At 45.0% G+C, this 18,388-nt stretch overlaps 1 protein-coding gene across 3 annotated transcripts in view; it reads right to left on the bottom strand.

Moving 5' to 3' along the window:
• lzts2a (leucine zipper, putative tumor suppressor 2a) overlaps positions 1 to 18,388 on the bottom strand; it is a 40,972-nt gene that overhangs the window by 3,049 nt on the left and 19,535 nt on the right. For 2 of the 3 annotated variants that reach the window (XM_030106312.1, XM_030106313.1), the window contains exons 2-8: positions 18,197 to 18,311; positions 3,732 to 4,400; positions 2,175 to 2,843; positions 1,975 to 2,097; positions 1,634 to 1,780; positions 1,030 to 1,545; positions 89 to 193 (exon numbers count right to left, since the gene is read on the bottom strand). In XM_030106312.1, the coding sequence (XP_029962172.1) occupies positions 89 to 193; positions 1,030 to 1,545; positions 1,634 to 1,780; positions 1,975 to 2,097; positions 2,175 to 2,843; positions 3,732 to 4,367 (2,196 nt within the window). In that variant the 5' untranslated portion in view covers positions 4,368 to 4,400; positions 18,197 to 18,311. Of the gene's footprint in view, positions 1 to 88; positions 194 to 1,029; positions 1,546 to 1,633; positions 1,781 to 1,974; positions 2,098 to 2,174; positions 2,844 to 3,731; positions 4,401 to 14,308; positions 14,599 to 18,196; positions 18,312 to 18,388 lie in introns of those variants that run through there. The other variant, XM_030106311.1, reaches the window with a different exon arrangement.

Raw genomic sequence — 18,388 nt, forward strand, 5'->3', positions numbered from 1 at the left:
TCAGAAACAATCAAAAAGGAAACATATTCTCACAATGCATTAAATGGAATTAAGGCAAGTCAGACATCAATATAAATCTTTTCGTTACCTTTTCCTTCTCCTCCTGCCAAACTCTCCTCTCCTCCTCAAACCGCGACAGTTGCTCCTCACCAGTTCTCCTCTCATAAATGAGCTCAGCCTTAAGCCTATCCACCTGAGGAAGGAAAAAAGAAGAGAGAAACCATGCAGTTACATTTCTCCTTTACTTCAACATCATTTAGCAAACTCAAGAAAATATCTTTCCTTCACAACACATGTTATTACTCCAGCTGTTAAAGTAGAGTACACACAAGTGATCTTTTTTTTAATTCCATTCCAGTTGTTTCTGCACTGAAAACAAATTATAAAGGGTAATATATACAATTTAAATGGTTTAATCATGGCATCCAGTTAAAAGAAATATTGTGAGATATTGAACTTTTAATGTGAGGCATTTCAGTTGCAATAATTTTTTTAGTAAAATAAAGTTTTAATGAAATTATGGAGAAAAAAAATTACTTATTCAAATGCATTTGATACATGAATGAGAAGTGATTCATTGATATGTTGAGTCAGTTAAATTAATTGTGGTATTAACTCAAAAAACTCAGGTGTTGTCGATGTGAGGCGTTTTGCGGCCCCTTTAAAGGTGGATAGTATCATGCACTATGGGGGTGCTGAAAACACGCCTCCACTGACTTTACACCGAGTAAGAAAAGGTCATCTTTGTTTATTTTTTTTTCCCAATCTATTTTTAGAAGTCTTTCATCTGGGATTATGAATCACCTGCAACGTCACACTTCTAAAAGCAGGGCGGCAGTGTGCATTTAGGTGACACATCAGCTGAAACTTTATTTTCTTACACTGAAATTTATTTTAATTTTATTATAAATGTGAAAGGTGCAAAAACATCATCTGCACATATGAAACATTTGAAAATAATCTTAGATGAATATATCATCAACTTATTTAAAGATCTGCACCTGGAAAAGGTGCTAAAAGTATACGTACGTGTTGCCTCAGTCCCAACAATGTCTCTGCGTTCTGTCTCTGCGCCTTGGCTTCGTCGCTCTCGCCTCCCCAGACCAGATGAGCGTCCTCTCCGTCACGGTACACACAGGGACTGGGCCCGCCCCTTCCTATGACGCCTCGGACCTGCTGGTGGGAGAGCGCCATGCACTGACCCTTCATGGTTCCGCTCCCAGGCAGGGACATTCCGCCGTGGCCGGACAGAGAGTCGTGGAGCCGCGACGACTCCTCTTCTAATCGGCCCACTTTCTCCCGAAGCAGCTCGGCTTCGCTCTTGCGCCTCTGGAGTTCGTTCTCGCATACTTCCAGCTCCAGGGATCGCGTTCGTAGGGCTGTCTGCGCCTCCTGGGCTCGAACTTGACTGGCCTGCAGTTCAGAGCGAGCTTCTCTGAGCTGGGCCTTCAAAACCACGATGTCTCCCGCCTTCTGGCTGAGCTCTGACTGGATTTCCTTCAGCTGCTGCTTCAGGAGGGAGATTTCTCCTGTCTTCTGACACACCTGAGTGGACAAAAACAAACAGGTGAGAGAGTGCAGGGTAGACGAGACATTTAATCTTGACCTCACAGCTTTCTCGAGTCAGACTCACTTCCCACTTCGTCTCCTCCAGACGTGGCCCCAGCTGGGTCTGCTCCCTCTGGATAGTGGCACACCTCCTCTCCAGTGTCTCTCTGTCCTGCAGCAGAGAGGAAAAGTCCTCCTGTAGCTTCTTCTTCTCTTGCTGTAGCTGGAAAACCTGAAAACGGACAGTGTTTTCAAAAGTCTTTAATGTACTCCAGAAAAAAAGCCAACAAAGCACGACCTCACAATCAAGTATTCCACATAAATTAATCAACAGAAGAGAAATTCACAAAAAATGTCTGCGTACAAACAAGACAGAAACACAAACAGTATTACTTCACTCAGAATGTTTTGGATTAGTCAGCATACCTGTAGCTGCAGCACCTGCTGGGCTCTCTGGGCCTTCTGAGACGCCTGCTTCATCTTGGTGGCACAGCTCTGTCTCAGCTCCTCCATCTCTCTTTCACAGCGACGCTGTTTTTCTTCATACACCTTTAACAGAGGTCAGAATTTAGCTCTTGTTCACTCCAGATTTTGGGGGAAAGCGTCTGGAGGCCACGTTTTCTCACCTGGCAGATGGCAGCTTCATTCTCATCCAGGTTTTCTCGGAGCTGCTGAAGCTCCAGGTCTCGCTCCCTCAGCTTCTCCTCCAGCTCCCTCACGACGGCTTCGTATCCCTCCACGGGTGGCGGCGAATGTCCACAGGACCCGCTGTCCGACAGGGGCTGGCCGCGCCCGCTCAGGGAGCCCGAGCCTGTGCTCTTGCTGGAAGAGGAACGTCCGCTGTCCGAGTTGCTGTGACCGTGGCTCCCGGTCCCACCCGAGGTGTTCCGGCTGAGTCCGGCCGCAGGCTCCAGCTGTCCCCCGGAGCCCGACCCAGAGCTGGAGCCTTCACTGGGGGCCAGACTGTAGCCTGTGCTGCTGTGAGTGGGGAGGCTGGACAGCGAGTTCCTGCCTGAATCCGACATGGAGCAGGACTGGCTGCTCCGAGCATTGCGGCCGCCGCTGTAGGAGTTACGCTTCCCTTCAGAGCTGGAGCTGCTGCTTCCGCCATTGGCGTTGGTGCCAGAGGCACCGCTGGTACAGGAGCCTCCGAGGGGCAGCAGGAGGTTGAGGCTGGCCTGGCTCTCGGACATACTGCTCCCCCCCGGCCGCGGCGAGAGGTACTGCACCGAGTGGCGATTCTTGGGAACGACGGGTTTGAAAGCTGTAGGACGGATCAGCACTTTCTCCATGTTCTACAAGTTCAAAGTTAGAAAAACAAAACACACCAGCATTATTTTCTGACACACGCTCATCTGTGCTAATTAGTAACGGCTGAGTAAAACTCGTTAGAGAAGGGTGATTGATATGCTGGCAGGTCCCTCCACCAGGGTCGGATTAGCTTGATTTGGCTTAATTGAGATTCATGGGCTTCATTAGGCAATTTTCTTAATGATATTCCTACCCTCTGAGATAGACAGCAAAGAGAGGGGGAAAATGAAAAAGGAGAGGACAGAGAAAATCAGATTAAAGGCCAGGGAAACAGAGGGGATAGAGGAGAGCAGAGGAGGAGATGAGACAAAGACAGAGGGGGTGAAAGACACTTCTGTTCCGTAAGCATTTTCTTAATGATCTTCCTCATGGTTCAATGGAGACGTTACTAGATCCAAGTGAGCTTTGACACCGATCATGACGTGTCTGCAAGGTGACTAGCTGTCAAATGACCCATCCAAACCTGCCAGGCCTGCGATTAAGCTTCCCTCTGGATCGATGGAAATAAATAGCCAATTAGAGAGCAAAGGTAATCCACGATAAAACAAGCAGCAGAAAGGTACCCATCTACAAAAATGTCTTATGAGGTGAGTAAATGTCTACACAATGTTATTTAGTGTCTGTGTATAATCTTTAGCTGTAATTGGATATGACAATGTCCTATAAATATCTGGTGATCAGAGGTCACAGTCAGGATTCAGTGTCCTGCTGAAAGTCATTTAAAGAGATCCAGAGAGGAAGTGTTTGTGCACAGCACAATGTGGCTAAAGGTGTTGCAAGAACACATCGAGACAATACTGATACGGGTATTAATATTGACATTGATAACAACCTGTAATTCTGATACTTTAGCAGTTAGTTGAATACCTCACCTTCTCCAACTGTCCGGACACTGGGATGAGTTTTGGCGGCGGTCCACCGATGGTGCCGTTCAGAGTCCTGTTGTCCCTTTGGTCCTCCGAGTCGCTGCAGGGGCTCGCAGCTGTCAGCACCAGGTTATCGTTCCAGTCTCCGACTGCCGCCTCGTCGCTCACAAACCCAAAGTTCCCATTAGTGCAGCCGCCCACCGCACCATTGACCACTCCGGTGATCGCACCAGGGACCGCCGCGCCACCAGTCGCACCGGCAGAATTTCCCGGCCGGGGATGCTTCTTGGTGGGCAGCGGCGGAGGCAGAACTTGGGCCTGAGGCTGGGCTTGGTTGCTGATAACAAGCAGCTGCTCCAGGGAGCTCCCGCTGCGGAGGGTGTTATCCTGGAGCCTGAAGCAGCTGGTAGCCGGCGTGGAGCGCCGTGGCTTGGCGCTGAATTCACTGGCGGCCCGGCAGTGCCTCTCCTGGTACGTCCGCCCCGAAATGAGGCTGCTGACAGAACCCATGGCCGTCTCAGACCCACAGGGCCCGCAGGGGCTGGAGGAGGTGTGGGACGGTAGCTGCCCACACTGCTGGACGTCGAGGCCTGGGTTGGGGTGGTCACTCACAGTCACAGGAAGTGCCTGAACCAGAGCCATGGCAGCCTGACAGCGTCAGACACACCACACACGCTGGTGAGAGAGGAAAAAAAAAAAGAGTTAAATTTACGCTCTGAATATAACAGATGGGTTTATTACACATGGTCTCCATTCAGGCATAAGAATTTTCATTCACAATTCTGAAGACATAATAATGTCCAAACTGCTGGTGACATGTTTAACCACAGCTTCTGATTGTGTAATTATTTAGTTTGCCTCCACTTACATAAGACATTGACATGAAATCACACTGTGCACAAAACAGGCTGACACAAGGCTCCGACAAAATTGGCCTGCTGCACACAGCTGCACCGTGGAGAAACCAGTCAAACGCCACTGCAGCAGCCCGGATTGTGCCAACGCAGCAATGCATGAAGATAAATCGATGACACTGACTGGAAAAAAAACCCCTAAATATTTCACCACAGTGCAATGACACCCATGGAAAGTTTGAACTGCAGGATTTTTTGTTGGTTAACTTTTCCAAATAGGTTGTACTTTATTTAGTAGAAAAAAAGAAGGCAATTACTCAGTAAACTACAGAGTTGTTTTCCTTTTTTCTGTAACTTTCCAGGAAAGGGAAATAATTTCTGGGAAAACTAGAAGTGAATCTATGCTCTGAATCGTTCTACTTGTGGACATATCGCCTCATATGACCAGCTGGATACAACAAACAAGAAGAATCGGTGTTGGAAGACCATAATCTATCTGCTATCTGCAAATTATACATTTTAGAAGTAACATAATAATCCACATTCCTCTAACATAGAGAGTGGATGCTTGTGTCACAAGAGGAAATTTAATTTTCCTGTGTGTTAATGTAAGTATTTTATGTCTGTTCTTCTTGATCTATATAGGATATTTATCAAGACTGACTTCACAGTTTTTGCTGATGCTGCAAAATGAAAATTACTATGCCAACTTGGAGGGTAGATTTATAATCTACAGTATATTACCAACAAAACAAATACTATCCTGATGAGCTTGTGTTAAGCACACACTGAATCGCTCAAATACACACAGTGCAATCACAGGCACAATATTGTCTCATAATTAGAGTGCAAGAGGAAGCCCTGAGGTTCGACAAAACACTAATTTAATTAAAGACGGCTAAGATTAGATGTTTTCTTGTACTGCAAGCAGCAAATCTTAGTATGTCAATGCATGATTGTGCATTGAAAACAGAGAATTGAATCATTTCATGTTGAAATTATAGAACAAAACAAAGTTACATCCACATTATTAAAATGAAATTCACATACGGCATCACCCTACTAATCGCAATGTCATTATGGAGACAGGAGGAGAATAAAAGGATGGATTTAACTAACAGAGAGCGAGTGAGAGAGAGCGATTGAGCAAGTTAAGAGAGAGAAAGAGGGTGAGTCACTCTCAACACCATCTGCAGCTGCTCTGTGATTCTCCTTAATGTCCTCATCTGAACCTGCGAGCAGTCATCTGTGCACTACTTCTGAAAATGTGGTAGCTTCACCTTGATCACAATGCCCATGCATATCCCCTCAAAAAGGAGTAGAAACCTTTGAAGAAACTATTAACAGCTTCACTCAGTCGTCGCGCTATTTTAAGAAGAGAAACATGACTAGATATTATTAACACAATAAGTGGCAGCAGATTAAGTCTTCCGTTTGCAGATAGTATTATCAGTGTCAGAAGCCCAGGGGGACGGCGAGGGGAAACATATCCTCGGCTGGCTGTGCCAAGCTAAAACCTGTCTGGCCAAGTGGAATAATCCTTTGGTGCCGAGGCTGCACACAGTCTGCCAGAGCTACAGCAGTCATGCTGATGCTTATAGACATGCAGGGCATGAGCACCCATTCGCTCAAAACCAGTATATCAAGGTGCACATCAGTCTTCCTCCAAATGAAATCTAAAGCCTCAGATACACAGTAAACACCAAAACCGACAGGAGTGAAACAAGAGACATCGATCAACAGGATCACTGCTAGATTCCTTTAGAGCATATTCTCCTGCAAGAGCAGAGGTGGCATGAGAAGACACAGGAATTAAAGCTATGACTGTCTTAAAGTCATCTTATTGATTCATTAACCTTGGTGTGACTGAATAGAAAGTTTTATTTCAACTTGATGGAAGAATAATTTGTATAAAAGCGATTATCAAAAACATTTAAAACAAGACAATCGTTGAAGTGCAGAGACAGAATGTAGGATGAGGAGTTTATATATAACATATAACTAGAGAAATTCGTCAACATATGAAGCGTTGGTCCAATTATTAATACAGGCAAGTGGGGGCGTTTCAGTTCTTGACTTATCACAGAATGAACTCTGAACATTTCTGTGACAAAATAGAGAGACAAATGGAGTTTTAGAGATGAGACTGACTTTAGTACACATGAGTCAAGGAGCTGAAGATATGTATGGCATGTGATCACGTCCCATGCCAAAATAATCACCTCCTTTCACCTATTATCCAGCCACCCCCTCCCACTCCACTCCCAGCCTCTGACAAGGACCTCTCAGGCAGGGATAATAGAATTAACAAACCTTTGCGACCGTCAACCATGACTCCCCCCCTTCCCCTAGCTTAGCCCTTACCCCGTGACCCCCGATGAGTGACGGGGAGCTGGTCTGATTCCACACCCCCACCCCTGTGACCTCCTAGGGGCGGGCCTTTGTTCTGGCTACTCGGGCAACAAATCTCAAAAGCTAATTTCCACCTCTGATGTTGCTCACTGGAACCTCCTCTTGTGAGACGCATTCCACTGAGGCCCCGTTTACACGACAACGTTCCAAGTGACAACGCCCTGTTTGAGTATTTGAGTTTATTTGTTCTGAAACAATCTGAAAAAGATTCCCTTAACAGCAATGGCACTTGTTTTCACTGTCATGTAAAAGGGGTCTGAGAAAGTCTACATTTTCTTTTTTTGCCATACCTCCATTCGCCCTCAGCACTTCTTCCACCCTCCTCATTACGACCGTACGCCTCTGCTGTCGGCAGTACAAGACAGACAGAGGAAAAACAGCCATTGCCACTAAAAATAGAAAAACATCTCAAGTGCCTGAAATCATTCTGATAGTCTTTCATGAGGCGTTTTTCTCAGTGAGGCATTTGATTCGACGCTCAAAAATAAACTCCAATAGTGTTGCAGTCAGCTATTACAGGGTCAATCCAGGGGCACTTTCTACCGCATCCTGACACTCAGAAACTATTAAATGATGCCGAATCACTTGAAGGCAGCCTCACTGCTTCCGACATGGACTGGAAATACACTGACTTCACCCTCGGAATGGCACCGACCGGCCCACAATGGGAGAGAGCAGGACCGACAGAAGAAAGAGGTTCCCAGGTAGCCCTCTAACAAGATCCAGAAGTGGGTTCTGTGACGGGGACATAATCCCGTTACGATAAGTCGGTTATAACGCCACTGCTGCCCAGGAAAGGAAGCCCATTATTCCACAACAGCAGCCGCTTGCAATCACACCAAACCTCTGAGCTCTTCCGGAGACTCCACTGGGTTTGGAGTCAGGAAAGTGAAGACAGAGGAAAAAAACTAAAGCAGGTCAGAGGCGAGAACACAATGGTGGGCTGGTTGGGGGTCATAGATAGGGGTTTTAGGGGATTTTGCAATAAGAAGGAATCTGAAATTAGCTCTGAGCTCCTTGGAAAACTGGACATTAGATCACTATTAGGTGAGCAAAGAGACAGAGGTTTGAGCTTTGAGTAACCTACATGCTTCTTATGGCCAGTCTAAAAGAATATTTCACTTCCTCGATCTTCCTGTCTCTTCTCCTGTAGTTGTGTTTCTTTCACTTTTTGCAGCAATAAAGTTATTGCAGATAATTAAATCTGCTCTGGTGCCTTTTACATTAAGCTGCAGCGGCTTCAGTCTGTGTGAGGATTTCACATCCTTAAAAGACGTCTTCATGTTGAAGGCTCCCGGTCTTGTATGTTTTTGAGAGCGGAGTGCACACAACCAGCATTTTGCTTCAGTGTTGGCCACTACTGTATCCTACAGCATCATGATGTTGATTATTTGCGTAATTAACCATCCAGACCCAAAGATATCTCATTTATGTAATACATAATACACACACACACAGACACAAAAGATGAAGTGAAGATGAACTCAATGAGGAAGATGAAACAAGAATTCCTCTCAAATGAATATTTTAATACTCAAATCATTGTTCTGGTTCTACTTGGTATTTCTTTTGCCACTTAAAGCTGTAAAAGTACTTGAATATGCAGTTTATTACTGGAAAGTGTTTCTCTCATTAAATTTAATCCACATGGTAAGAAAATATTGATCATTGCAGCTTTGACTACTGATTAAAGGAATCCCTCCCTGACAAATTGTGCCTTTTAACAATTTCACTTTTTTTCTCCACTTTCATCCCCTTTCCATTTCCTGCTTTTTTTCTTCCACCCATATAGTCATGTCCTTGTTTTCTTTTCTGGATTATTTCTCCCCTGCCTCCTCTGTCTCTCTCTCTGTTCTCCACCACTCCCTTAACTTCCATGCTACTCCCCGCACACTGGCCGATGCAGTCAGATTCTCATCCGCCCGTTCCTTAACAGCAACACCACAGCGTGACGAACCGAACCCAAAGCAAGTATGAAGATGAGAGCAACAGGTGGAAAGAATTAAACTGTCAGATCAAAGTCAGCACTGTGCCGATGAGGGCAAAAGTATCAGTATGCCGGCAGTAATAAGAAACATTCATAAAAATGCCCCCCCCCAGTTCAGCTTCGATGGGTGGTCACTTCACGGGAGTTTCACGAAAACACCGAGATTCAAAAACAGTTTGAGCCTCATAAGTAAAGTCAACCATTAAGACACCGTGATAAGAAGATGGGAGCAGAAATGTGTCAGTTTACTTTAGATGGGTGGTCTTGATAGATCTTGAGATCAGTGATCCTGGTGGAAAGAGAGGTTTTAACAGGCAACAGGTGAGTCATAATAATCCTCAATGCAGCTGAGGAAGGACAATCTACAAGTGGAGGCAAGGCAGAGACACACACACATGCATAGACACACACACACGCACAATGCCTTAGCAAGCCAATCAATCCACACCTAATCTACTCCACCATTTATTTGTCATGCATCTATTCACTGAAACTCAACAATAAAACTTCAAACAACCAAGAAAATGGTATTGTAATGAAGTCAGCCGACTCCACTGTAAACTGAGAGGAGTCTTTTAATGTTTCGCCAGAAGACCTGAGGTTATATCATTCCTCCATTCCAACACAATGACTGTGTGTCTGACTGGTGGCTCACTGTCACCTTCCCCCACATGGCTCATAGTGTGTCTGTGTGTGTGTGTGTGTGTGTGTGTGTGTGGGTTTGAGACTACTGAATGCATGCAAACTTTCTCAGCCACCCGCCTCGATGCCAAATCTCCTTTCACTCAAGTCACAGAGATATTGTCCCGCTCTGGCCGTGTAACATGGTTGACATTGTAACTTTGAACAAAAGTTCTTGCTGCAAAGTCGTGACTCCATTAAAGCCGGATTTTCTTTGGTAAAACAAATGGGAGGAATTCTAAAAAAACAAAAAAAAGTGCATTCGTGGAGGAGTAATTGGCAATTGGTCCTTCTTTTAGCCCACTTTTTTTCTCTTTTCTACTTCTTTTACAATCAACTTGTTGCTGGTGCAGACTTCACTCTCTGCCTCTGTTTGGAAACGTTGCCATGGCAGCAGAGGCCCACTTTTTAATGTGCAGGGGGAAAAAAATGAGATAAGAACACAGGAAGGAGTGGGAGAAGGAAGTGAGAGAAAGAGGGAGTGAATAGGTGAAAGAGTGAGTGTGCTGCTTGTGTGTGTGCCAGTCTGACAGTGGACAGGTTGGCTCTTTAGCATCTCAAAGCATCTGGCCTTAATTCAGACGGTAACAGTGGACAGACCAAAGCCCAGACCGTCGCACCAATTCTCCATGCATATACTCACACTAACACAGAAAATTTATCTTTAAATACGTTATATCTACAATGTGCTCACTGCTATCTGCTTTGACACAGTCAATTTCAATTGAACAGAACATATTTCTTTTTAAAGTGCACATAGCATTTAAATATTTCTACAGAAAATAAATATAAAGGATTAAAAATGTGATGTCAGCCTTGTTTAATGCAATGGATTAAAAAAAAAAAAAGCTACAGGCAGCAAACGTTTGCACCAAGTCTAAAAATAAGGGGGAACATGCATGATAATCAGCTCCACAGAGAGGACAAAACTTCCCATGATGTCTAAACATAAGCAGCTCTACAAGATGTTCCTCTGATGAAAAACCGCCTGAAATAGGTCGACTCCGATAATGAGACTTATGAATCTGACCCGGGATTCATCAGCAGCTCTCCGCGTTTCAGTTTCCCACACTGCCTTGCTATAGCAGCACATTTCAAGTGTTCAAAACTGACTGACGGGCCAGCTTCGACGGCACTACGGTCAGCTGGAAACACTGGAATAAATGGAGGTAACAGCTTGTGGAAAAAAAAAGAAAAAGGGATGGCTGACATTTCTGTTCCGCTACCAATGTTGGATTTTCCAGGAGGTTTTCCAGCCAGTGAAAGTTATTCAGCGGTGGTCAGTGGTCAAACCCGCAGACACTGGAAATACCAAGAATGCCGATGGAAGAGACACAGGGATTAGCTTGGCCGGTGGACTACTGTTAGTTAGGATCGATAACCAGTTCAGATTTTCACACACAGTTGAGGCCAGCTGTAATTTCTTATCACTGCATGCTTGCAGCTTTAGCATTTGGTTTACTGGAGTTTGATCTGGCTATAATGACTTTTCATTGTCCCAGCACCAGCAAGAGGAGTTTAGTTTTCCCTCCTAAAACCTCCCTTCCTTCCCCCCCTGCTGCTTTGGCTGCATGAACAGTGGAGGACCATTGTTTCAGTTTAACAGAGGGCAGAGAGCAGAGAGAAAGGGCCTGTTATCTCACCCTGAAAGCAACCACATTTTGACTGACAACGTGACCCCATAAAGTGAGGCAGCTCCAAGGAGAGGCATGACTGGACAGCATCCGTTGTTGCTTGTCAGGAAAAGTCAGTCTAAATGTCAAAAAGCTTCAGTGTGAAATCACTGATCACAGCTTAGGCAAACTATAAAAGCACACAACGCTACACACAACACTCACACACACAGCGAGTGCTACTAAATACAGGCAGGCAAATGATTTCCACAGCGGCTATTACATAAGCAGCGATGCTTGAGTTTTCACTGTGCCAGGCTCAATGTATAATTCACTTCCACTCATCTGAGAAAATATCTGACACGGCAAAGAAGCACATGTGCAGACGTATTCAAGACATACTGTCCGTGCCGCTGTTAACTTGAGAAAGATGGGAGAGGGGAGAACTGACTGGCGTGGAAAACACTCATTCAGCAAACTGAAGAGAAGCCAGCCTGACTTATAATCTCTTGCTGTCTCTCCGTCTCTTTCTGTTCCTCTCTCTCTCTTTCACTCTCCTTCAGACTGTCCCTCCGTGTTCATCAACTGGAGGCTTTACATAAACACCTGGACTGAGATTCAGCTCGCTGGAGGGAAATGAAGCTGAGGACACAGAATGGCCAGAGTGGAGTTTGACGGCATTTAATTGAGTCGCAGTCTGTTGAAATCATTTATTAAATCTTTTAGGTTAATACAGTTTTCATTCCAGTCAATGCCGTGCCTGCACCACAGAGCCTCTGCTGTGGTGGATGTTCTTCAACTGCACATTTAGCCTGAACTGAGCCTGTCTGGGGCCCGACACAATAGATGTAAAAATAAACTGAAAATGGCACTTACTCCTGTCATTCATTGTGTACCAGCTAGAATGTGCTGTAACCCTAGACACGCTTATTGAATCTATAACAGGATGCAGAATGTGCCCAAAGTCTCAGTTAATCATCTAATCCAGGAGTGGGAAATCCTGGTTTTCAAAGACTGCATTCCCGCATGGTTTCAATGTGTGATCATTCAACACACCTGATTGTAATGATCTGCTCATTATCAGGCTTTGTGCAGAGCTTCACAATGATACATTCAGTAACTTCAGGTGTGTTGGAGCAGGGGAACACTGAAATCATACAGGACTGAGGCCCTCCAGGACCGGGATTCCCCACCCCTGATGTTGACGTTTTGAACCCTGAGCCTGCCTTCATCTTTTGCTCAGAGTGACTCCCAGTGAAAGTCGAGCACCCTGCCTGGCAGCCATCGCCACCAGCGTGCAAGCAGGTGTGCGACTGTGTGTATGAACAGTGGAATATGATTGATTATCTAAAATGCATACGCAAAATCAATAAAGTACAACTTAAAAGTGAAGGAAAATGTCCCAGTTAAGTCTTGTAGTAGAGGCTGACCTCTGAAGATTCAATCTCAAGGTCCCGCCCATACACATGCCTCACCCAATCAGGAGTGACTCCTTCATTTGGAACAGTTGTCGAGTCATATGCAGCATATTCAAGTTAAACTCAATTTTTCTTGCCTCTGGTATACAAAACCAAAAAGCCAAACAACACAATCATTCATGATCAATAAAGCGAAACTATCAACATTTTTGAACAATGTCAAAAAGAAGAACCCCCCCCCCCCAAAAAAAAAAAAAAAAAAAAAAAAGGACTACAGGAGTTACTTGTCTCTCCTTAAGTACACAAAGGCATGAGTCAACACGACTGGATAGGGTGACGTAGGCAAACTGCAACATGTGACCCGTTTGCTTCATTTGTTTTCATTCAGGACCGATGAGTTAACCCATTCTCTCTTGTTCTTGTCCCTGCATTTCACCCCCTCCACTTAAACTCTTTTGTCCGCTATTGTAAAGTTATGGACGTGCTGTATACGTCTCTCCTTCTGGACTTTGCTGGCATCCAGACTGGGCAATTACAGCTTCGGCTCAACTTAAAGCTCAATATGACCCAGTCAAAACCGACAGATACTACAAAGACTTGAGTGAATGAGCGCCCCTCTCAAAATGCTGTCTATAAACGTATCTGCTGACACACCACTCCTGGGCCAAAACAAACTTGATGAGAAACTACAATATGTGGCCCGAGGCTCACCAGGAGTCTTATAATTATGCGCGTAGGGAAGACATAAGAGGAACAGCAGCAGGCTCTGTGTCCCAAAAGTGCTTTGTCATCAAAAGATACACAAAGATTCCCTTCAAAGTCTTTGGGATAAAAACATGTTTTGTGAGGGTCACACTTCTGAGATGCAGCCTAATTGTGTGCCTTGGTAGAAGTGTATATGCTGCCACATGCACTTTCTTATCTTCACTGTGAGTGTGTGTTCAGACAGATTGAATAACACCCTCCACCTCCTCCTTCCTCCTGCAGGCCAACTGTCCAGAGGGTGGAACAGCTTTTCTAAGGGCTGAAATTTCAAATCGATACTCCCAACAGTCTGTAATGAGCAGATTACTCTGGGTCGGGATTAGAAAACCTGGGCTCAGACACCAACAGAAATTCATCTCATCCCACCTCAACCAATCCAAGCCAGGGGGTGTTTGTCCAACCATGCAGAGTCATTTTAGAGGAGCTCGACTTGTAACAACTTTAAGGAAACTGAAGTTTAAGCCAGAAGAAGCCAGCTGACTCTGAATCATCTAATTGCTTTGCATCTTTTAATCACGCTTTGTTTGGGTCTTGGATTTTAGAAGTAAAAAGTAACTCTCTCCTCAACTACCTCCCAGTCCTGCTGAAATCAGTGTTTCTGTGACAATCAGTAGCTTCAGTCTCTTTCTTTGGTTCTGGTTACTTCCCCAACTGACAAGCTCTAAAATAGCTTCACACTGAATCAAGGTGTTTGAAAATGCAAAGTTATTCCTCAAGCAAATTTGTATTCATGTGAAACTGGAGCATAAAGCAGGATAAAAGAAAAGATTGAGTTGGGTGAATATCAGCCTCACTTATGCACTTATGCAAACACATGCAACAACACACACTCTCCCCCCCCCCACACACTCACCCCATTGAGAGCCCTGCATCGCTGTCTCCACTTGTCTCTTGGAAAAATTAAATTAAAAAAGAAAAAAGAGATCCCTCCGGTCTCTCTTGGATCAGATTCTCCTCGCCTCTCGCTCTTTCTCCTGCCGTCTACCTCCTGCCCGCACCTCTCCAGCTTCCTGCCGTTGCCTCCGAACCTCTCCGGGACTTCATATCCTGGCACGAGGACTTTCAAATGGAAGCCCCCTTTATTTTTCCGTCCTGTCCTCTCCTCCTCCTTCTCCTCTATCCTCTCACTTCACTCCACTGTTCCTCTTCTCAGCTTTCCTTCTCTGCCGCCTGCCTTAGCACCGCCTCCCCCTCCTCCTTCCCCTCATTCCTCCCGCCTCTCTCCCACTTTTTGTCTGCCAGCCCCTCTGCCTCCAGTTTCCCTCTTTTAACACACACACACACACACACACACACACACACACACACACACACACACACACACACACACACACACACACACACACACACACACACACACACACACACGGCCTCTCTCTCCTCCCCTTCTCTTTTTAGCATGAGATTTTCACACACACTCTTCGCATCAACAGAGTCCTGTGACAAATGAACATTTTGCATTTTAATATAAAGACTTCGGCTCGGTGGGTGGGTTCAGAAGTACAACGGACCACAGGCGTAACAGAAACACTTCTCTCATCCCCTCCCCGGTTTTCTACGTCTACCCTTTGGCTGAACAACAATGCAGTTACACCCAAGTGTGTAAATACCAAACAACAGCAAGTACAGCGAGAGATGCAGCCGCAACACAGAGAGAGAGAGAGAGAGAGAGAGAGCAAGCAAGGGATGGAGGGAGAGAGGGAGTCAATTAACTGGGAAGAGTTCAATTACATAACAAGTTTCTTCACATCTTTGTCTTTCCACACTGCTCATGCTGTCATACACACATCGAAGATGGATAGGTAATGCAATGAAGGGAGGAAATCAGTGGAAACTCGAATCTCACAGGACTACAGCTTGTGTTCAGAGCAATGTGTCTGAAGTGACATTGAGATTAAGGTTTCTGAGGTGAAACAGGAATATTAAAACCACATAAAGCCTGCCATTAGAGATTTTATTGCCATTAATGAATCTATTTGTTATTCTACTGAGGTGGCTGATCATTTATTCCGTGCAGCTTTTCGCAAGGTTTCGGCTTGTTCGGACAATGCCAGGCCAGCATGTGACCTCCTAGACTTAGCATGGAGTGACGGCGTGATACACTTTGACCGGCTGCAAGAAATTATTTGATCATGAAGACATTTGAATAATTATTTATTCAAAAACTGTCTCAGCACTCATTCAATTACAGATCACACACTGCTCCATTGTGTTGTGCACGGCACTAATCACTCTTGGTTTATTGTTGTGTGCTGCCATGGAAAACCAGTAGGAGGACTGAGTAATGCTGAGTGTGTGTGTGTGAGTGTGTGTGTGTGTCCTCACACACACTCTTTACTGGAACTTCCCCGTACCTCCCTCTGAGTCCCACGGTAGTACAACGAGAGAGAGGAGAGAGTTCACTTCTGCTCTCTGACTTGGCACTTTACTGCCATTAACACACTCAGCTCACCTCTCCAGGCTGAAAACATAACACCAGAAAGCTTTTGAGTTTTTCTATGTCTGACACTGCATGTGTGTGTGCGTGCGTGCGCGTGTGTGCGTGCATGAAAAACCACCATGAGTCAGCACAGGTCAGGACCTCAAGAAGTGGAGAAAAATGAAATTTCTAGAATCTTTACATCATTTAAATAATTTCAGTAATTAATATACTTGTTAATATCAAATGCTTTTTAAATCCAAGTAATGCAACGTGGTGCTTCCAGTAACCTGTGTAGTTTTATCCAACCGGGTTGTAGGGCGCTGGAGCCAATCACAGATGACTACAGGTGAAGGCAGAGCACACACGCTGGTAAAGTTATCAGTCCAACACAGGTCAAAACACAGACAGTCATACACACTCACATTCACACCTATTGGTAGTATTGATGTCACCATTTAACCTCAAATATTTTTTTTCCTGTGGGAGGAAAATCAAAGTACCTGGAAAACACGCACAGAAAGCTCCCAGACTAGGGCTTGAATCAGGGGTAATCTCTCTGTGAAGCAAAAAATACTGAACCACTCCCCCAGGCCCAAATCCACACAGTTAAACCTTTGTCTTCCTCTTGTACAAGCATCTTCATTTTCAATTGATTTCAATTATGGAGCGAGTCTATGCAGCCAGTATGAGGTAAATGAAAGTGTCCAGTCCTTTTATTTACTGTTTTGTGCCACCTCCTCTCAGGAGGAGTCTAATCAGGACCATATTAGGTGGAACAGCACCTGCTGACAACGATAGAACTCAAAATGTTTTTTGTTGTTGTTGTTGTTGAAGGTAGCAGATTTATTAGCTGCTAAATTTGGGTGGTACCGAGTGTTTTGGCTGCAATACTTTGCTGTGTGAACTTGTTGTTAACACTGTAGTCAACCATCTACACTGCAGGTCGCTATATCAATGACTGAGGGAGGACAGTGCCCATGACCACAACACGTTTCTAGCAGCTGAACCCGAGACAAGAACATGAGGAGGTAGAAGTTAAAAAGACAAATGGGAACCATGGAGCTGATTTTGCACTTTAAATTCAAGCAACAAGCTGCAAGATGCCAAACAGGGCTCTGTAGAGATGACAGAAATCACATATTAAGCTGATTTTTCTTTGTGGTAAAATTTTAATAATGCTTTGGTTTCATCCTTTCTTTGTTCTTTCTATTCACCTTTCTGGGCTCCTTGCTCACTCTCTGTACACATCAGGTTGTGCATATGTAAAGCGCTGTTCCTTGAACTGCCTTGTAACTGAAATGTGCTGCAAGAATGAAAACCGTCTTACCTTGATACTTCTAAGGCTTTCATCATAAAAACGGAATCATTTTGCATTACATCCTAATATTTCACTCACTGGGAACTTTTAACCACATTCATGCAGCTTTTGAGTTTTAGGTTGAATCGTGCATCGACCACAAACCCATTTTGTTTCTGCTTTGTGTTTTGGAAGTGACCTTCCAGCAGATCATGAAGGAAGGGGACAGCTGGTCTGGGACGGGCTGGAGGAAATGCGGAGCTGAAACTAGACGGCAGATCTGTAATGGATATGGTGGAAAGAAGAGAGGAAGACAGCTGCTGCTGTGTTGACCACACACTATTATCACTCCACATCTCACAAACTGTCCCCCTTCACTGCCAGACCTTGAGCTGACATAAATGAGAAGGAGTCCGTGTCAAGATTCAGTGCTGCGTGACCGCTCTTGGCCAAAAACACACAAAAATAAAAGACTGATATTACCTTGTAATGTGTTTGTTACAAAACAGAGAGTAGCACGGAGGAACTGAGCACACTGAGTGAGAGAATTTGATTTCAATAAACCTGAATTACCTTCCTGCCTTAGTGCGAAACACCCAGCTGCCGTACGGAGCAACTATAGGCTCAGTCACAAATTTCTGACCCCCTGACCTCTCATCTCCTCCCCCTGCGTCACCCTCTCCAACTGCTATCCATTTCCAAACCTAATCTCTAAGCAGATACTTCAAAGAGGCCTAGACCCCTATTTCCATAAACGTGTGTGCATGTCTGTGTGGCTAATTGACCCCAGCAGGTCGATCTAAACTGAGCCTGCACCAGAATCATCCACTGATCAGTGACACTTGCATTCAGAAAGACAGGACAGATAAAGAATGAACTCTGAGGGGGAGACCAGAATGAGAGAAGGAACAAGAGGAGGAGTGCCGGACGCTGGAGTCAGCAAGAACTGAAGGTCAACGTCATCAGAGAAGGGTTTTGTCTGCAGAGAGATTTTTGTCTCTGTCGTTGTTCTGGACATTTACCTCAGTGTGTCGCCCAGCGTTCTCCTCCTGGAGGTCTGGGGGAGACGGGAAAATGAAAGAGAGGTCTCATCCCAGGATGTCGCTTCTTTCAGGAGCTCCTCCTCTGCACTTCAGCCTGAGGACGAACAAACAGAACACTAATGTTAACCTGTGCTGACTGCTACTTGCATCATTTACAGTGCATCAAACTGA

Source organism: Salarias fasciatus, chromosome 13 (genome assembly GCF_902148845.1).
Source record: "Salarias fasciatus chromosome 13, fSalaFa1.1, whole genome shotgun sequence".
NCBI classification, from domain to species: domain Eukaryota; kingdom Metazoa; phylum Chordata; class Actinopteri; order Blenniiformes; family Blenniidae; genus Salarias; species Salarias fasciatus.